At 42.5% G+C, this 20,714-nt stretch overlaps 1 protein-coding gene across 1 annotated transcript; it reads right to left on the bottom strand.

Moving 5' to 3' along the window:
- Positions 1 to 7,647: 7,647 nt before the first annotated feature.
- Positions 7,648 to 20,113, bottom strand: LOC8024216 (monocarboxylate transporter 12-B). Its single transcript, XM_040218496.3, has 4 exons — positions 19,873 to 20,113; positions 14,095 to 14,238; positions 9,333 to 10,178; positions 7,648 to 7,799 (listed from the first exon to the last, which is right to left on the bottom strand). The coding sequence occupies exons 1-4, from the start codon at positions 20,111 to 20,113 to the stop codon at positions 7,648 to 7,650; spliced, it is 1,383 nt and encodes a 460-aa protein (XP_040074430.1).
- Between the last annotated feature and the right edge of the window lie 601 nt (positions 20,114 to 20,714).

Here is a 20,714-nt window from a genome sequence, read left to right as displayed (position 1 = left end):
GTCTGTATGGCTATTCCACTTAAACTTTTAGTTTGAGAGAGGTTTTCGTTTTTTGTTTTTTTTTAAATGCTGCATTTTCATTGTTTAATTGGGGTAACACTCGTAGGCTAAACCGACGGCTTGCATTGAGGTTTTTTTTACGCTTTCGCCTGCGTTGTTTAATAACCAAGTTCATGTAAGGGATTGTACCAGTCTATATTCAATAATCCAAACGATTTTTATTTTCTGCGCTAAAAACGATTTCACAGTGTTGGCAAGTGCCTCAAATCGCTTTGTTTAGTATAAAAAAAAATCATAATAAACAGAGAACCCCAAATATTTGTGATATATCTGTTCTCTAAAATATAATAGAGAGATGCTCCGAAATATTATTTAGATCCTATTATCTCTCCGACACTTTCCGATATAAGTACACCGAAGAACGCATCACAAAGGTACACGCCTGAACATATAAGCCACGCCCTTTGTTTCAGAAGCTGTGAGTGCTTTCACAAGGTTCATGTGCACTACCCAAATAGATACATATTTGTGTTATTTTATTGAACCATATTTTTGTTTCTTTAATATATTTAATCGTATTCATTGCTTTAGTTGTGTGTTTTTTTGTTTTTTTGTTTCTTTTGCTTTTTTTTTGTCCTAAAACAGCACGCCGTAGAAAAGTTACCTCGAAATATTTGCTCCCAATCATACTGAAATGTTCGCTGTTTTTTTACGTAAATCAGATTTTAGTTAATGTTGTAATATACAAATTAGTTTTCGGAAAAAGACAATTATTTTTACAAGTTAATATTCCATTGTTCGGTTTTAGGAGTCGCGTTAAAATTTAAAATTTGTAAACATGAATCTGCATTTCTTATCAGACCAAAAAAGCGAGGCTTTTTTTTTTTATCTCAGAAACAAGGAACAGGACATTTCAGCAATGGGAATGTATACCAAATCCTATAAGCACGCATCGTAACTAAGTGAACTTGCATTACTCATTTATTTTATTTATTACTCAAGCTGTATATGTATATACACAATCCGGCGGTTCTGGCGTCACGCCGCTGCGGCGGCGCTGCTGACCACAAAGCGGATAAGCGGAAAATTTACCTTGAGCGAAGATTGTTTTTGCGAATGCGCAGTGACCTCACCTGGTGTGAGCAAACGCGGGCATGTTTGTAAAGAGGCGTGTTGGCTCACATAGTACATTTACATGTGTGTCATCCTGACTAGCTCTTATGCCCGTGAAATGCAGCATACACGTAACCTTGGCATTTCAGGTTTCGAGTATGTCTATACTTATGTCAATATTAAGTACGACCACAGCCACCTGTGAGGTTAGCTTGGGCCGAGTAGACCCGGAAGGAATGCAACCTCTCCAGTTGGCCACAAGTGCCCGCACGGAACAACAGAGCGGCGCCACCGAGTTCTTGAGACTTGGTCTCGCCGCCCTCGCCTTGTGGCGTTTCCTGCCGAACGACCGGAGCTTGGAGTCCAAAGGTATACAGCGGCGTAGCGGGACTACGGAGAGAACGCATGGGAAGGGTGAGAGCTAACCATTGAGGCCTTCGCTTTCTGGGGATGTAAGAGAAAAGAGGTACAGTCGAGTACCGAAGAGGATGCGGATGTATCGAATACGCGAAACCCCCGAAGGGAGTAATGGCAGTCAAGAACACGGAAAGGAGACCGGCTGGGGACACCTGCTGACACCTGCGAGTCAGCAGCCAACGACGGGACCACTCATCGCTTGCTCATCCTTCGAGGCAACGAATGCAATCGTGAGCGAGCACACCGACGAACATATGAATATAATATGATGCTCAAAACAGCAGCCTGGTCTGTGTGCTCCGAACTCCTAAACTCAGGGTGAACCCACAGAACCAGTTATCTGTTACACAACGCCACGATCCCACTGAGTCAATCAAGCAGAACCAAAGGTGCATCGTCATGGCACTCGTCGCCTTCGTGCATTTGCTCCTGCCGGCTAGACCAATCAAGCACAGAAAGGATCACTGTGCCTGATTGGTCTAGCCGGTGATTGCAAACTCACAAAGGCGACGAGCGCCATGACCGTACTGTTATTTATTGGCTTCATCGAATCGTAGTGTTTCAGATTAATGCCGCAGTCGGCATTAATCTGAAACTGCTCGGCATTGTTTTCAATGATCAAACTCCAAACACCCTTACACCCCTGGCGGCATCATGGGGTGTACCTTCATTACTTAATCCCTTTCTTGCAACCTCCTAACACCCTTCTTACCCCCTTTCATTATTTAAAGGTGTAAGAAGGGTGTTCCAGTAAGGTGGATACCCTTCTAACACCCTTCACGTTGAAAATCAGGGTGTTAAAAGGGTGTTTTGAGTGACACTACACCTTTAAGGGTGTAAAAAAGTTTACAGTGTAGGGGGAGAATGACTGTTTCCGGTTGCACGAACGAGGGTCCGAGAATGAGGGGAGTCCTTCCTTTCCGTCTTCTTGGACCGTTTGGTACAATGCGTGATTTGTGTGTTGAGCCAGATGCGCGTAGGAGACAAGTGATAAGCGAAGCGTGGGTTGCCTGCAATCCTCTGAGACAAACAAAACATGTCACTTGATCTCCAAACAGGAAAGCTCTACATGCTTCGTTTGTGGCAGACCATGATGTTCACAATGGTTCAGCCATGCAGTGCGATGCTTGGGGCCATTGCTTGCTCACTTAGAGTTCGAGAAAGGGGGGTGCCGTAGCACTTCCCAATTGCCCACGGGGTTATGATGTGGCTTGGAAGGAGCTCTTTTGTATTACTTCATGAAGTGAGTTGTGTTTAGTGTGACTAAATATTTCTTCATCACATGCCTCGTATGTGGTGATCTGGCAATCCCTCTAAGTGAAAAAAGTGTAAATGTGTTCAGTAAACATGATAAGCTGTAAATCACGTAATAATAATATAAGAATATGCAATACCATATATGATTTTTGGACAATTTACAAGTTCTGATATGTGTATTGGACACATTCCAATGAAATGTTCACTGGGTTTCACCCTTCGTCCGAGCGCGGCGGACGCTACCAGCCAATCCAGCGTCGAGAGAGCGTCATGTGACCTTGTACTCCACATAACCAAAACGTCGCATGACACCCTCCCGGCGCCAGATTGGCTGGTGTGGCCCAGCATCCACTGGGCCACCCCAGCAGGTGCTCATTTCATGCCAAGCACCCTTTACCAAGGGTGTTAGCAAGCACCCTTCATGAAGGGTGCTTGCCTGAACGCCATAAGGGTGTTAGCCGTGGGACAAACTGATTTACACCCTTAAGTGTGTAAGAACTTTTACTGTGTACTCAAGGCTTCTCTTTCCCATTAGTGCCAGTAAGCTTGTGTAAAGTGAAAAGTATTGTAACCGAACAGTAGAGAGTTTTAGTAGATCGCTCCCATGACTCCGATAACGATACCCGATACTCCGCTACCGCCTCCCTTGCGCATCCATAGTACCGTTATCGGGGCTATCGGAGGTATCGGACCGATCTACTAAAACTCTCTATTGTTGCACTGTCCCTTCACCTAAAGTTACTTCTTTTTATTTATTTTTTTACTGCTGCACTACCGGGGGATCTTAATGGTGGGACAACATACCATCCCTAAACCCACGACGACTGGAATGGTGGTCGCAACCAGCGTCGTAAGACTTAGTACTCAAAAAGTCCAATAAATATTGAGCAGCCTTGCATCAGCTTCGCGTGTCATTACCATGTAAAAGTTTCTGGGGTTGAGTTCTCAAACTTGACCTCCCGAAACTCTTGACAGTCTTCTGAGCAACACCCAAATTTTCTGGCGGTCTGTGATAAATTATGTATTAAGTGTATAACTACAGCCACTTTCGGCCAGTGACTGGCCGGAAGTCAATGGCTAGTGGCTGGCCAAACGTGAATGGCCAGTGGCTGGCCGAAAGTGACTGGCCTTAGGTGAATGGCAAGTCACTGGCCTAAAGTGAATGGCCAGTCACTGGCCAAATATGAATGGCCAGTCATGGCCAAAGGTGAATGGCCAGTCTCTGGCCTAAAGTGAATGGCCAGCCACTGGACAAAGGTGAATGGCCAGTCACTGGCCTAAAATGAATGGCCAGTCACTGGCCTAAAGTGAATGGCCAGCGACTGGCATAAAGTGAATGGCAAGTCACCAGACGAGGACGAAAACACTGCTATTGCCGAGCACTTTGGCCAAGCTTGGGCCATCGAAAATCTGGTTGGCCATAGTACACTTGCCAGCGATGGTCCATTCACAACGTGCTGCTTGGGAACACAACATGCAGAGCTTGCATCATGTCAATCTTCCTTACAACGAGTTTGAAAACACGCTCGTACATGGCGAAGTCATGGGCTATTTCGGACTTCACGTTCCGATCGATGATGCCCACATTAAACCAAAACGTCGTGATGGCATCCTTGTATCCCAGTTGATTCGGACACGTTTCGATAGACACTGTCGTTCCACTTTTTCGCCACGGGTCTGCGGTACGCCTGGAAGGTCAAAGTGACCTTTTCCAATTAAAAATGAATTTGAGAAAATGGATTCGATGTACTTTTATCGGTTTTTATCGGTTCAAATCGAAAATGCCGAAGCTAAAAACTGACCTTTTTCGATTAAAACCGAATTTCTGAAAATGGATTCGGCGTACTTTTATCGGTTTTTATCGGTTTAAACCGAAAACTTCGAACCCTCGTTATGAGGCATAAATTTACCGCAAAATTTAGCGGGGAAACTTAATTCATTTATAGATCTCGTTACATCACATCACCTGACATCAAATAACCCGCTATATTTAACGCGGAAATTGAATTCGTGTATTGGTCACGTGTAAACCAAAATCCCCTCTAAATTTAGCGGGAAATGCACGGACGCGCGGACGGACAAAAGTTGTGGGGGAGGGGGGTGGGTTGGGGGGGGGGGAGAGGGGGTGGAGGTGGGTAGCTTCAAAAAGCATTCCATGCTTTAAGAAAAAAAAATTGTAGTTTACGCACTTCGCCACTAGCTAAAATGAGTCGATCGCGCCTTCTCAGTACAATTGTCCTGCTGATGTAGACAGAATATAAGCGTAAATATATTCCCCAAACCAGTGACGTAGAATATTTTGCTACGCTCCGAGTCCATAGAGCGGCAGCTCAGTCTGTGCATTGGTACTGAAATGGAATATTTGCTTTTATACACTCTCACTGCGCCCGGTCCACATACTATTTGGGTAAACGAGAGACAACTTTTCAAGTAAGTTGCGGAACATAAATAAAATAATTTATTTATTTATTTATTTATTTATACATACTGCAGCCCCACTGGGGCTATGGCAGGAGTGGGAGGTAAACACAGACGGTCCGGACATCACTGTGGACCACTGTCAACGGCACACAGAAATTCATCTGGTTGTAGTGATCAATTAAAACTAATTAATTAAAACTAAACGCTAATTGACCTCCATAGAGCAGTTTCTTCATAGTAAGATTTTGAATCGTTCAGGAGAGACTTTGGCGGTAGGAAAACACATATGACAACGTCATTGTTATTTGAACCTTGAATATGGAAATAAATTACTTTTTCTCGTTGCAGCAAACTAAAGTTAGGGCAATCATATAAGATGTGTACACAATTTTGATGCCGTAGTTTTAAATCTTCAACTTATTCTTAAAGAAGCACTAATGGTTATTTCGAGATGATCCTCTCACCTCGCAGCCGAGTGGAGGTATGCCACGCATCCTATGTATACAAATCTTATGTCCTATTACGTAGTTCTAAATTCTGTCTGGGATTTCGCCGTTGAAGTTTGGTGGAGAACTTTATGATCTTCAAGTCATTTTCAAAAGATGTGGCAGACCTTAGTTAAACTGTTCGTAAACAACAGCATCATGATGGTTTTAATTATATTGCCATTCTAATAAAAACAGCGAACAGCTTGTCAAATTCGAGTTCAAATATTTGGAATTCCTTTGTACAAAAAGGCGCTTGTCCATCACTTGAGAATTGAGAAGGGTGTTCTGGGCGACTAAGTTTATATCCTAACTCGTTACGTGAACATGTGTAAGTCCCATACTGGAGGGGAAAATGCGACCCTCGCTATCATGTTTTTTTCTTCTTCAATTTGTGAGTTTATGAGCATGTTGCTCTTTCTGGTAGGCAGAATATCAAAAGGCATCTTATAATCAGTAAAATATATTTAAATTTATTGTTTTTCGAGAGTGCAAGTCACCAGTCATAATGTGGGACTTGCAATTTGTTTTAATGGCCGGATCAAAGGAAAGAAACGCACGATGATGTCGTAATATTGTTCATTGTGGCGACTTAGTAGTTTTTGGTTCTCAGTAACAAAGCATTCCTAAATTCTTGAAGAACTCAGCAATTGATTGACGCTTTCTTCGTTTACGAGAGCGGTATGAATGAAAACATCTATGCAGACTGATTCACTCAACAAATTGTTTTACAGGAACTTCCTATCAGCAAACAAAAAGAACTAAATCGTTACGACCTACAAAAGCTACGAAATAAAAAAACAATCGACGAGGAAACACCGAACGAGAAAACCATATGAAATTGCACTTCAGTAGTGCCAAAGAAGTCTGTAACGTAACTTTATAATTTTGGGGTTTAGGGGTGATGTTGGACCTGCAGTATTGACGATAATTTTTATTAGAGGTTAGACAAACAGAATACTTGCGAAAATGTAATATTCTTTTAGATATTATTTGATCTACTTCGGCGTTTTTCAGTCCGATTTAAAATTTGCGCTCAAAAAGAACACAATGAAGCTTGGAAGAGTGACGTAGTTGTTTCAGTCACGTCGTCACTTGCGTGGTCGGCGCAACCACCAAGATTGCGGTGCCGAGAATGTGACAACATGATTCAAACGTCAACGTCACTCTTAGTTCCAAGCGTTATTTTGGGCGGGGCTTGAAACGCTCTCTTAGAGCGCTATTTTTAAATCGAGCGAAAAATCGCGAAAATTGATCGATCATAGTTAGAAAAAAAATGCACCCCCTTTTTGCAAGGCACTTTAATTGGTCTCGACTGCAGTTTCAGTATGAACCCTAAGATTAATAATTAAAATGCCAGTTAATTTTTTTAGTTAATTACTCAACTCACCGTTAAGTTTATCATCTCAGGAAATCTCCGCCAGCCCAATAAGTACAATGTGAAGACACATCTTGAGTAACCCTCACCTCCTATTTTCATTTTTAGTCTGTTTGAACTAACATTTTGTTACTGCAGGGCCTGGTCGCTCACGTCCAGTCGATACAGCAGAGACCCGAATGATGACCACCAGACCATTTTCTTAGCGCCGGACGCCCTTTCGACAATAAAGTTTTGGCAAACACACACAATTAAAATCAGACACCCTGTTTATGAGCAGCACTATCATAAGGATTTCAAGAACGGTGGTACGAGAATATCATTTGTCTCTTGAACAAGTACGCCGACTAGGGCGGTTAAAAATGCATTCTTCATAACATGTTTTATTTGAACAATACAAACAAGAAGCAAGCAGTGACACACCTCATTTTGTGCTGTCGGTTGAGTGATCCACAGCAAAACCGTATAAAATATTCTAGGCGAAGAATTAAAATCCTCTGGAGACATATCAACATCATTGATTCATCCAAATTATTATCTGGAAAGAATTCGAACCTTTCCTTTTTGGCATTGTTTCTATTCTTGCCTACTCCGGCTCATCGTCCATGCATTCGTGTGCCTTCTTTCTACGCACACAACTCCGAGGATGAGGGCGGCAACTACCAGTTGTATTCCGCCATGAAGCCTATACAGACCATCGTAACTTTCACGGGAGTCTCGGAAGAACCCTGCAATGATTAAAGTATCAACACTTTTTAATCCTTTGTAAAAAAAAGTCAAAGTTAAGCAGAATGCTTCTTTGCTCAGATCTTATTATACGTTCTTATGCGCATATGTTGGTTAGCTCTGGAATTACCTTGTTTCCAAATACACCCATGTATGCGGACTAAACCGTGTATAATGTATTCTCCGCTAAAGTTAGCGTTTATTGGTTTAACTTTTTTTTTTTTAACGAACATAGTAATTAAAAGGCCGAGAATAATGCAAAAATCCACATAAGGGGAGGTGTGAAAATTCAAGGAAAAAAAGAGGAGTTAAAGTCAATATCTATTTTTCAAATTACCGCCATTCAAAACATTATGCCGTTCCACATATAGTGTCCCAAAGTGAACACAAGATTTACTTTTTGCAGGGAACGTATCATTTATTCTAATAAGGCTGTTAGTGTTGTTTTACTGCAAAGTGCGCACTGTGTTATAACTAGACTCGTTTCAAAAGTACGCTCCCTCAAGTAGCCGCTCCGAGTCTGCAATATTTAGGCATGCACCTTAAGCATATGCATTAGAGACCAGTTCGCCAGCGTTCGGCGCGAAATCGAATTCATAACTCTGTGACAGGATTGCGGCGTCAGCACTCAACGAAAGCTGTGATTCAATCACAAGGCGCAATGCTAAAATAATTTTTACAAAACCAATAAACAAAAATATTATGGCGGCCACCAGTGTTGCTTGATGAACATTTTAAAAGAAAATGTTTTTTTTTTATAACAAAATAACACAATAATAATACTTAAAAAAACACGCGAGCTGGTGATGATTCATGGTAATAAAACCCGAGACTCAGGAACACAGAAGGTTTTTGTTCGTTGTTAGAAGGTTTTTGTTGTTCGTTGTTTGAAGGTTACTGTTGTGTTCGTCCCCTTCTGTGTTCCTGAGTCTCGGGTTTTATTACCATGAATAACACAATATTGACAAATGTCTTGACGACCGTGATGTCAAAGGATATTTTCATAATAATCTCGACAATATATTTCTCCATAGTTTCATTACAATTTTAACAATGACAGGTGGAATCTCCACCTTGAGTTCCTGAATTGATTGTGGTTTATAGGCGAAGACAAAAAATTTTATAAGCCCTGAAAAAAAAAAAAAAAGAAGTCGCACGACGTAAATTGGCATGATTTCGGTGGCCAATGTTTGTGACCATCGCGTGAAGTGAGATGACCAAGAAAGGCATCTTGAAACATCAGAAAGAGTGTGACAGCGCAGTCGTTGAAACATTTGTAAAATATTGTTTTCAACACTTAACTGTAGTACGTCCACCTTGTATTGAACTACAAATATCAGCCCTTTTTCTATTGTTATGCGCTTTAATGCTGAATTAAATCTTGCGCTTTTTTTAGAACGCCCAATGTAATGCATCTAAGTAGGCCACAATGGAACGAACATAAGGGCCGCTAAAATATAAATGAGGCGTTTAATTTCCCGAAAAATAGTACAGACACTCAAAAATAAGGACCTTCCTTCAATATTTAGACTTACCTATTATCGATGGACTGCAGAAAGTAAGAGGCAGTAAGACCAACCCCGAGAGACCGTAGCATGTTGAGATCCATTGGACACCGATGTAATCCGCCATGAGGACGCTCCTCATTGAGATCACGCATCCGTAGGAGAGGTATGCGCACAAACACACAAGAATAATGTGCACATGAAGAGATGAATGCGGAAAAAGCATCATTGAACACCCCCATATAAAATGGCTTGCCATGACCAGGGTTGTGCGTCGAACGTATCTTGTGTCGGCAATCAAGGGAAGGAAGACCCGCCCTACGAGTTCACCGCACGACCCGTAAATTATGAGGGACTCTGCATCTTCTCTCGACAAGCCTTTATCCACAGCATAGTCGACTATAGTAGAGACATACGCAGCTCCTGTAAAGTCTCCCACAACTGCCAATGTAAGGACAATGTAGAGCATAGGATTGACGAATAACAATAGGACGGGTCCATGATCCTTGACTTGTTTTCGCGCAACAGTGTTTGAAAGGTCATGGAGTTCTGGAGTATTAGGCGCTGTGTTCTGAATTTCGAATGAACGCTTCTTAGTTGTATTCTTCGCGTCCTCCTCGATGCTCTTCAAGCACGTCCAGGGTGGCTCCTTGGCGAAAATACCGATTGCCGAGACATGCATAACGATGCCTCCGCAGATGAGAAGAGTGCCACGGAAGCTGTATTTCTCTTCTAAGTAAGCGAGAAGCTTGGGAAAAACCAGACCTGCGCATGATGATCCAGCGTACTTCATTCCCGATGTTAAGCCTCTGTACTTGTCAAAATACATTGTAAGGATTATACTATACGTCACTGTGATAACACCAACTCCGATACCTGAAACAAAGAAGAAAGAAGTTATTACGAACTATAAGAATTGACTACTTTACACCTTAATAACAGCCTTTAGGAAACAATACGTTTAGCGTGGGCTTCGCTGAGTTGTGTAGTCCATATGAACAGGTGTGTGCAGCGCTAAGCAATAGGCATGGAGGCGAGCCCGTGGTTTTCACAAACGCTGCCTTATGACGCGAGGGCCTGTGCTTGAGTAAAATATGACCGATGGACAGTGTGAATACAGTTTTAGACGAGGTACAGCTCACGCCATGATCTTCGGCCGCCTGAAACGTACCGATAAAGCAGAAATGGATTGTTCATATATTGTGCTTTATGTTTTCGGTCTTCAGATATGTTTGATGCCTGCCCACTTTTATGCAGACTTGTACCGTACGCATTACAAGTAATCAAATTACTTGTAATCGATTACTTTTGGGAGTAATTTTGTAATCAGTTGATTCCTTTCATTAAGCAGTAATCATAAGAGTAATCTGATTACTTTTTGAAGTAATAAAATTACTTGTAACCGTTACAATTTGTCCACGGGACACCCCCCCCCCCCCCCCGGCACACGCCTTTTTTTTAATGAATTGACAAAACTATAATTTGCTTTTTTTTTTCGAACGGAAAAAAAAAAAGATTTTTTCCGGAGCTGTAGGAAACGAGGTCAATCTCTTTCTATGCACAATTTCTGTGGAATATCCGTTTTTTTTTTCGAGCTGGGACTGGGAGTGGAAATCCCCAGGGAAGCCACAGTGCGTGACAAAGCCGATTCAGGGCGAAGTTTGAGGAAGCAGAATGTAGCTTTGTGAGTCCTTCGTTCGAACTAGCCCCCTCACGCACACACACAGAAATAAAAAAAATCCTGCTTAGGGTACCTACTCGCAGCCCGTAGGAGAACCAGAACCGAAGAATGCCTAAAGCGGATGCAAAATATGACAAAGGCAGTTGAAATATTGCCCCATTTCCCCTACGTGGTCTTTGTGACAAGCAATGTTTCGAGTTGAGAAGTGCTCGGGGCGATCTCTTCCGCTAATGGATACTACACATGAACCGTTTCAAATCCTGGAGCTGCTGCTCTTTTGTATAACATGCGAGCTCATCCACATGTGAATAATAAAATGAGCGACGCAAACTTTGAGCGACAACCCTTCCCCCCCCCCCCCCCCCCCCCACACACACACACACTGGTGAACGCCCAAATCATTAAACGTCTTCAAACGAATTTTATGCTTGTGTCCGCATTGTGAGAATGCAACGGCCCCGAAGAGGGAGCCAGTTTTTCTTCTTCAATACTTGTACAAATGTGAAATATAGGTTGGAAGTAGTTCATTGTTATGAGCTCTAAAGATGCGTCTTCACGCAATGAAGTAATCGGAAAAGTAATGATTACTTCTTTAAGTAATGTCCAATTACTTTTGCCGTCGAGTAATCAAGTAATCTAATCGAATACTTTTTAGCCAAGAGTAATAGTAATTGTAATCGATTACTTTTTTGTAGTAACGTGTACAAGACTGCTTTTATGTGAGCTCAATACAGGAACATCGATCTTTTTCTGGCTCACGCTAATTGATAGTGAAGCTTATTCATCTCTTTTCTAGGAAACGTCCTGATAATTTGTTATTACCTAGGCTGTCTAGAGGAAGGTTTTACAAGCACTCATCTATACATTGTTAGCAATGTTACGTATGATTGTTGGAAATAAATTATGTCGATGAATTTTTATATTTAGTAGAAATGAATGTTTAAAAAAGGGTTCAAACTGCTAGCTGAATGCCGCCATCGCCAGGTGTTTTTCGAGTTGGGCGCACATTATAGAAGCCGATACCCGCCATAGTCTGTTAACTAATGAACTAAAATTCGGTAATTATATTTTTTTAATTTGTGAAAACAAACATATGTTTCGAATTAAAAACGTGGAGCATCATAAAGAGCCTTATTCAGTCAACTTTAGAATAACTTCAAGAACGTGGGAAATGCGGGGGTGCTTTAAATGTACCACGCGTGAAGCAGGCGCAAAGCTAGCCCTGGGGAAACGCGGATGACATCCGTGTTTTCCCACGATAGCTCTGCGCCTGCTGAACGAGTGGTCAATTTGATGCACCCTCGCGTTTCCCACCTGCTTCAAGTTGCTCTAAAAATTAACTGATCTAGGGATGGCAAAACAGTTTCAAATTTAAATATATACTTATTTTCAATATTTAAAATGTTAATACATTTTGTTTAGTTAATTACCCGACTTATCGCGAGAATGAGTAGCGTATACATGTCCTTCTGGCCGTATGCCTCACCTGCACAAACCGCATTAGTGTATTCCTTACGGAATTTTCGCATAACATCTGTTCGCATTAAAATCAATCACCCTGTTTAGAAGGGTTGTCTGTTTCCTCATGCGGTAAACCCAGGGCATTAGTGAAAAGTTTGAGGACAAGTTCAAGAACTGCCTAAAATATGTTCAATATTACCAGGATTTTACTGATCACTTCTTCTAAAGGAGCAGACGTTCAGCTTTGTGTTTTTTAGAGCGCAGCTTTTAGTCGCCCGTTTCCGCGTATTGCGGTGTCGCCGTCGGCGTAGCCGCCCCGCTAGATATAGTGGGAGATTGAATTGGTGTTGAGGTAACGTGACGTCAGTTCAACGGTAAAATTGACGCCAAGGGACCTCAACACCAATTCAGTTTCCCAGCTAAATTTAGCGGGAAAAACGAGGTCGCATGACTTCGTGTAACGTCACCCATGAACAAATTGAGTTTCTCCTCTAGATTTAGCGAGAAAACTGACGTCACGTGACCTCAACACCAATTCAGTTTCCCCGCTAAATTTAGCAGGGGAAACAACGTCACACCACTTCGTGTCACATCACCCTTGAAAAAATTCAGTTTCACCACTCGTTTTAGCGGAAAAACTGACATCACGTGACATCAACACCAATCTCATTTGTATGGAGGAGGACAAGGGGCATACCATTCTTCTCGTACCCTCCCCTCCTCCTCCTTCTCAAGAACTGCGCTCTAATTTCGCGCTCAGTTTTGTAAACCATTTTCATAGCGCATATTAAAAAATATCGATCTCTCATGACAAATTAATTTTTTTTGGCAATTCGATATTAAGTAACCATTAACTTGACGATAAGAATGAATAGGGGTGAAAAGCGTGAACATATTTGAGAGCTATCATTTTCATGAGGGGAAAGATTAACAGTCACCGAGATTAAGGCAGGGAGTGGGTTCAGAAACGTCAGGTTTTTCTTTTATTAGAATATTTTTATTAGGGTTAGGTGTATGTTCCCATTGTGAAATAACCATATATTGTAATTTTTATGGTGTAGTATCACCTTTGCCACAAAATAAGGTTTAAAAAAAAAACTGAAATTCACGTTAAACTTCGCTCATGACCTGTTGAGCTGCCGTTAAGTCGACTTTGGCTGACATGGAACGCGGTGCTTTTAGTGGGAGCTTACGATCTGATTAATAAGTGTGACTATACAACAAAGCATTTTTTAAGTAAATGATTGAGGAACCTAAGACTGTAGGGGAGAAAGCTGGCGTAAATGGCTTTTTATATTAATGTTCCAACACTTGAAAAAATTATTTCTAGAACTTAATTCTGTTGGTATTTTTGTTGAATCGATACGTACTGACTAGTTATAACAAAAAATATAAACATGTGACACATAAACAAAATTACTTGTGTTCTCAAGTTGAAACCCTACCTCGAAAACTGTTTTGGAGGTAAATTATTATACTATTAAATTATTATACATTGGCAAAAGAAATGGTGCAGGCTTCAAAATGCATGCCATGTAAGAAAGGCCTCATTCATCTCGCCTGGATGAATACTTTCAGACGCCAGTTACCGTGCAGAAACGAGGAGAAACGCTTAAAAAATATAGTTTATGAAGGCGAAAGTCTTCTTACCATAAATGGCGCCGAGAGTTACCGTCATCCATGTGATGTTCGGCACAAATGCAGATGCCACAACTCCTGTCCATGCAAAAAGTCCTCCCAGGGAAACAATTGCGAACAGGGACATATTCCGTTGTAGCGGTGCCACCAAGCAACCTGAATACAAGTCGCCCTGATTAGGCAAGTTTTCAGTAAAGGCGGTAGATGTTGAGTTGTCTGTGAATGCTAAGGTCGCATAAGGCACACGCATCTACTCATGTGTAAAGCTGAAGGACTTACACAACTTGATCGTGCATCGTACTTAAGTTTGTTTTCCCTAAATACCGATAAACCCGAACAATTAACCCCGGAGCCCGTTTATATGAAAATCGGGGAAAAATAATGAGTCACGAATTGGAGCTGTATTTTATTGAGAAGAACGATCGCGGATAGAAAATCCTTAGCTACTGCTTTATTTTTATTGTTTTCCCCAAAACGGAGCCTCGATTCAACTCTCCGTGAGGCTTTTTGGTTTTATCAAACCACTCCGCTTATCTCACGCGTATGTTCCGTGCAAGTTGGAGATACTCATTTTCGTGTCTTGTTTTCTTTAGCATAATTATGGTCCCTCTTTTTCGGGTAAAATCCTATATTTCCCGATAATTACACCCCGGACATGCTTCATGAAAGTTTGGGGTAAAACCGATTTTCCCCCGAATTCAGAAATTGAATTTCAGTATTTTCCAAATTACTGGGCTCCGAAAATATTTTCTAGAAAACAAAGAGTTAGTAAGGACGCATACGCTAACGCCCGACCTCGGAAACAGTCCTAGATGTTTTTTTTTATTAAATGAACTGCAGTGACATAAATTGTAGGATCATTAGGCCTTATACCTTACCCGATTTGATCAAGCAACGCTCCAGTCGTTTCCAAGAAAGTCACACAATACAGCTAGTGTAATCAAACAGTTTATCAAATCACATTCTGTCGCACCAAGACCCATTCTCCTACGGTGGCGGATGCAGCTGAACAGCTCCCTTCACAAGGACTTCAAACGAGACCCTCTACTAAAGACTACCTATGGGACGAGACCCTCTCTACTCAAGACCTCCGATGAAGCCTTCCGATAAAGACCCCATGGAGATTGTGTCTCAAAGACTAACTGAAGCAAAGTCTTTCTGGATAAATGACTGATTTAGTGGTTTCCGATGACGCTCAGCACGTTGCTAATCAGAACCATCTGTCGATTTTCCTTAATTAAAAACTTAATAAACGAATTTTAATTAATTAGCCGACTGATCGTTACGATTAGCTAATGTCCCCCTGGCCGTATAACTCACCTGCACAAACTGCATACGTGTATCTTTCACGGCTTTTTATTAAACAAATCTCTAAAGCGTAAACAAAAAAGGCTCGAGGTGTGCCTAAGCACTTTTTATGAGTTGTGAATGCAAAAGCACGCGTGCCGCTCTTCGCTCCCTTCTTTCGTCTGCTGCGTGCGGCGCGCTGACCTTGGCCGTGGAGCTGCGTGTCCGCTACCTCGCGGACACGCAGCGCAATCCGGTGAGCAATCGTTGAAACTGACGCGCAGCGGCCAATCGGAGCCTCGTCGACGCGCGCCAGCCAATTGGAGCGAAGCCGAAAATACATCAGCTTTACTTCACTCCTTTGGGATCGTGGAAACTGGGTGCCGTGTCTAGACTTTTCGCGTGGTTTCATAGCTGGGAGCTGGCTTTACTTGGAAAAAGGATTTAAGGTCCCGTTTTCGCGCTTTAAACTGATGACGTCGGCTCGCTCCATGAGGCAGCCCGACTCCTTTGTCTCTGCACCCTCTCGCTCCTACCGAGAAACTTATGGCAATGTAAGACCGAGGGTGAGCTCCACGGCCCCTGTCTAGTGAGAAAACCCGCGTTGGTATGGTACCGCCAACCTCAGCAGATGTTCCCCGGTAGGCAAGTGGGCATGGCATCCTCGGCGCTGTTCACGTGGCAGGGTTCAAGGGACCCACACTACCGGAGAACGTCGGCTTCGGCACTCGAAACGAAGGAGGAGTCAACAAACATTTACTCCGGCGGGGAATGTGGGCTTCGGCACCGAGCACGTGGAGGCAAAGTTAAGGTTTTCCACAAAATCGAGCCCTCAAATGTTGCCTTTAAGCCCATTGTGAAGAACCCTTTGCTCTTCTTTTTCCCGCTTTGACAAGCGGCAAAATAAAAAAAAAAAAAAATGTTAAAAAAATATGCGTTCCAAATATGTACGTACGCTGTAATGGCGAGAGCCCGTTCTGTCAATTCAGATGCTGCCGGAAAACTAGACACGTATCGGATGGAGAAAGAGAAACTGCGCATGCACAATATTATGTAAGAAAAGGTTCGAGGCACAGCTAAGCACTTCTTAGGAGTTGTGAATGCGAAAGCATGCATGTCGTTCTTCCGCTCCCTCATTTCGTCTGCGGCGTACTGGCGTGGACGGCGGAGCGCGCCCTCTCCTCGACGCTTCGTTTTACCAGCCGCTCGCGGCGCGGACAGGCAGCGCCATTGGGTGCGGTCGTTGAAACTAGCGCCACTGTATATGGCTCCCGTAGGGAGCCAGAGTAGCCTCATTGAATGATGTTGGAGTCTGCCGACACTCCGCGCTCCCTATCGGCTCACGGCGATCACGTGGGCAAACTTTTCCGGCGCTTTTGCAAAAGGTCTTCGCGGTGTTGTTAATGTATAGGCAGTAGTTTTTTTTTTTTTTTTTTTTTTGCAGCATTTTGAGCGGCTGAAAGGGACCCAGATGCCTGGGTGCTGCGCTTTTGGGTGCGGTAACCGGCATGAGGCTGGCAAACAGCTGTTTCGTATCTTGGTTGGCGAGAGAAATCGCAAACCATGACTGACGCGGATCAGCAGAAAGGGATTCACTCCCACTTCTTGTACTCGGCTGTGCGAGGTAAGTTATATTATTGCGATGATTCATGCTAGAGTTTGAAGAACTGAATGAACACAAACTGCGATGTTCGTAGGATCATTTTGCCGAGGACCAGCTTTCTGGGCGCCGGAACGACGGCGAACGTAAGCTAGCACGAGATTCCGTGCCTTCGATCTTTGCCCACAAGCCGAAGAAGCCGCCGCTGAGAGCTCCTCTTTCACGAGGAACCGAGAAAAAGGTGTTGTATGCGTAATATTTGAAACATACGCGTTAATCGGCGGCTACTGTGCAGGCTTGCCGCTAACTGGCCGTGAAATTCTTTCGTCTGATAACTATATCATGTTTTCTACGCGCACATACAATACCACATTGCTTGTCACGCATTCACTATACGCTGGTTTTATTCCGCATCTGTGACTTCATTAGCGCATCTTAGCTTGGAGCACATGGGACGGAAGTTCGCGCTGCAGGAGCCAGAGATACCGTGCTCAATCGTGCACCTCTTCTTGTTTCGATCTTGATTATCATCGTACCGGCAGGCTTTCGTGTATCACTACTCCGTGATGCACATTACAGACCCCTGGCTAGCAGTCATCCTGCACTGTCTATATTGTTCATCGAATGCGGAGACCCTTCACATCATTTCAGTGACTGGCCAACCCTCGTGCTGTCTAAATACTGAATATGCATATTGTTAAAAATCTATGTAATTTTATTCAGTTGCTCATGGAGGCGACGGCAAGTTCCCCAGTCTGCCCGTCAGTGAACTCACAGGTAATTTATTAATTAATGGAAGTTAATTTCACTGAATAAGACTCGGTATTCGGCGATATGCTGCGAGTTGGTGGGTAATTAATAAAACTAAGGCACACATTACATATATCTTTTCAGGAGCCTATGGAACTGGTTCAAGAGATGTCGCCAAGCAGCAAGCAGCACTCAACAGCGCTAAGAAGTTTTGCACAATCTTTCCCGTCGAAATTCGGCGAGGACATGATCGTAATTAACGTTATGAGTCATGACCAATGTCGACGAAGTTACGACGTTATTTTCGCCAGCTTCTCGCTTCGGATTGCAAGTAAAATAAAATTATAGTCTACCGTAAGAACACCTTAAAATACTGGTAGCGGTAGCAAGGTGCTTTGACAATTTGTGCTATCAATGCGACCTGCATTTCAACAATGACCGAACCCGCTCGACAGCACCTAGCGATTCTATTAGAAATGAAGGGTAAAAAAACGCGCTAATAAAAAAGATCGTCGACATCCCGAATAGACCCGCCTTTGTACTGGCACGGTTTCCTTTGAAAACTGGGGAAACTTTTCGAAAAGTTGGCGGTAGAACCGCAGAACTACCGCCTACTCTCCGCGGAACCCGTTGCGTCGTCTGCTACCGTAAGGTGATTTGGGCTCAAAACAAGACTTCTTCGCCCGCTCAGACCATAGAAAGTGGTGCAAATGCTTTTGGAGTGCTTACCTACGATATTAAAAATAGTTTTCACAGGATGAAAGGCCCAGATATTACAAAAGAGCCGCTTTCTTCTATACCCGATACGTTCACCATGCAAGACTTGGATCCTTTTTGACGTGCGCCGCTAGTCGCCGAGTGGGAGTGGAGGCGCTACGGTTGGCGTTACTCTGCTCCCTACGTGAGCATATACAGTGGCGCTAGATGAAACTTACGCGCAGCGGCCAATGGGAGCCTCGTTCCTTGGAACTATGACACTCGCCAGCCAATGGGTGCCCTATACATCACATTTCGGCTTCACTGCGCTCCATTGGGAGCGGGGAAACTAGATGCCGTTTTGCTAGGCTTTTCGCGCAGTTTCAAAGCTGGGAGCCATCAGATCGTGGCTTCACTTAGAGAACGGACTTTAGGGGCCGTTTGGAGCGGCTTCAAAGCTGATGACGTCGGCTCGCTGATGGGACAGTTAATGCTTTCGCAGTAAAGCAAGGAATCATAAAGAATTTAAAAGGCCATGTGAGCTTTTACCATGTTTCAATGATATCTTGTGCGCAGTACTTAAATAAAATTAATATCTGTATTCAAACCGTTAAAATGTTAAGTATTCTTGCATATTTTGGAATATAACTAAAAACCCGAATTTTATAATAATTAATAAGAAAACTGATTTCTCCCCGATTACCATCTTGGATCAAAGCGCCCGAATTTTAAGGCCGTCGATTTTTGAAACGAAAAATATAAAACCCGAAAATGAAGGACCTTAAAACACAACCCCAATAAACGCCCATCTTTTCTTGTTTTTTTTTTTGTTTTGTTTTGCTTCGAAATTAACAAATTGTTTTTGTTTTTTTTACATAGGCCACAATAAACGCCGAGTTCTTCTGTTGTACCCTAAAAATCGATACTCAGAGACACCTAATTGAGAGAAGAAAGGGGGGGGGGGGAATAAACCGCCCACGCAAGGAAAAAAACAAACAAAGTATTCCAGGAAAATAAACCCGGAAAACACGGAACCCTAATCATACACCTATTCTAGCGTGTATTTCTGAAAACGATGTTGTGAATCACAGACGGCATAAAGTGACAAAACGAAGTTTTGAAGTATTGATTCATTCTAGAAAAAGTAAAAGTAAACATTAGAAACAGAAATAAAAAAAACAAGTTACTTGATTTATTTGTTTGCCGTTAATATCTTCGTTCGTTATAAATGAAGGTTTATGACGAGGTACTATTTTTAAATTGAATTCAGAATTAGAATATCTTAATTTTTATTTAGTAAAGTAAAAAAAAGCATAATCGCGTCACAAGCTATTGATTTACACAACTTAAAAATACTTACAAAAAGCGTATAACTGAAAGCTGTGCACTCATTCGCGCACATGCTTATCTTACGTACTATCTTAGCAGTTTTCAAAGCTAGTTAGGTGATTCTGTACCAGACAAAAGACTCAACGACGATGTGACGCTTCTGGGCCATGTAGCGGATTCCCGGTTGACGTCAAATTCCTCCATGAGACCCACGTAGAAGAAACCGGAGTTGGATATTATCACCGAGACAAAGAAGCCTGCTAGGAATCCCAGTGCGGCGACGTGCCAGCACGTGTCTACTCCCGGTCCTCTACTTTTAGTACTCTCAGGTTTCAGAGGCATACTCGGATCCAGAGCTCTGGTACGCATTGTCCTGCGAGCGTAAAAAAAGCAGAAAAAAAAGCTATAAATGCAAGTTCTATACACTCCATTGCATTGTCCGATGTTTTATATTTTGGCGTGAAAAACAAGTCAAGTATAATGCACAAAAGAGGACAGTTTTAGGCTCTGTCCTTTACGTGTGCGCGAACTTGACACATCCTCATAATCAACGTAGTCATCATCGTTATCATCAAAATTGTTTTTATATTTTAAGGCCATAAAAACATTTTTGCAATGTGGCACACCGGAACAGAGTGTGAAACCCGAAATAAACAAAAAAGTTTGACGTCTTCTTAAACTAAGCATGATTGTCATAAATATCAAAGTGTGCATTCTCAAAATTATTTACAGGTTTCTGAATTCTTGGTATCGGTGCTGAAATATATAGGTTGTGAGGCTAAAGGTAAGAGCAGTCCTATTCAATTAAGCAGGTGCGCTAATGTTCCCTCTGCACACGAGGTCGGGTTCTATAATGTAACCGTAAATTATTTTGTAAAAAAAAATAATTTATATATAGCGTGACAGCGTCTTGGTGCATAGAATTTGAATATCTAGCTGATCAACTAGGTGTGTATACTTATAAAATTGC

Source organism: Ixodes scapularis, unplaced genomic scaffold (genome assembly GCF_016920785.2).
Source record: "Ixodes scapularis isolate PalLabHiFi unplaced genomic scaffold, ASM1692078v2 PGA_scaffold1__304_contigs__length_218370807, whole genome shotgun sequence".
Lineage (NCBI taxonomy): Eukaryota > Metazoa > Arthropoda > Arachnida > Ixodida > Ixodidae > Ixodes > Ixodes scapularis.
This window is presented reverse-complemented; position numbering and strand designations above follow the sequence as displayed.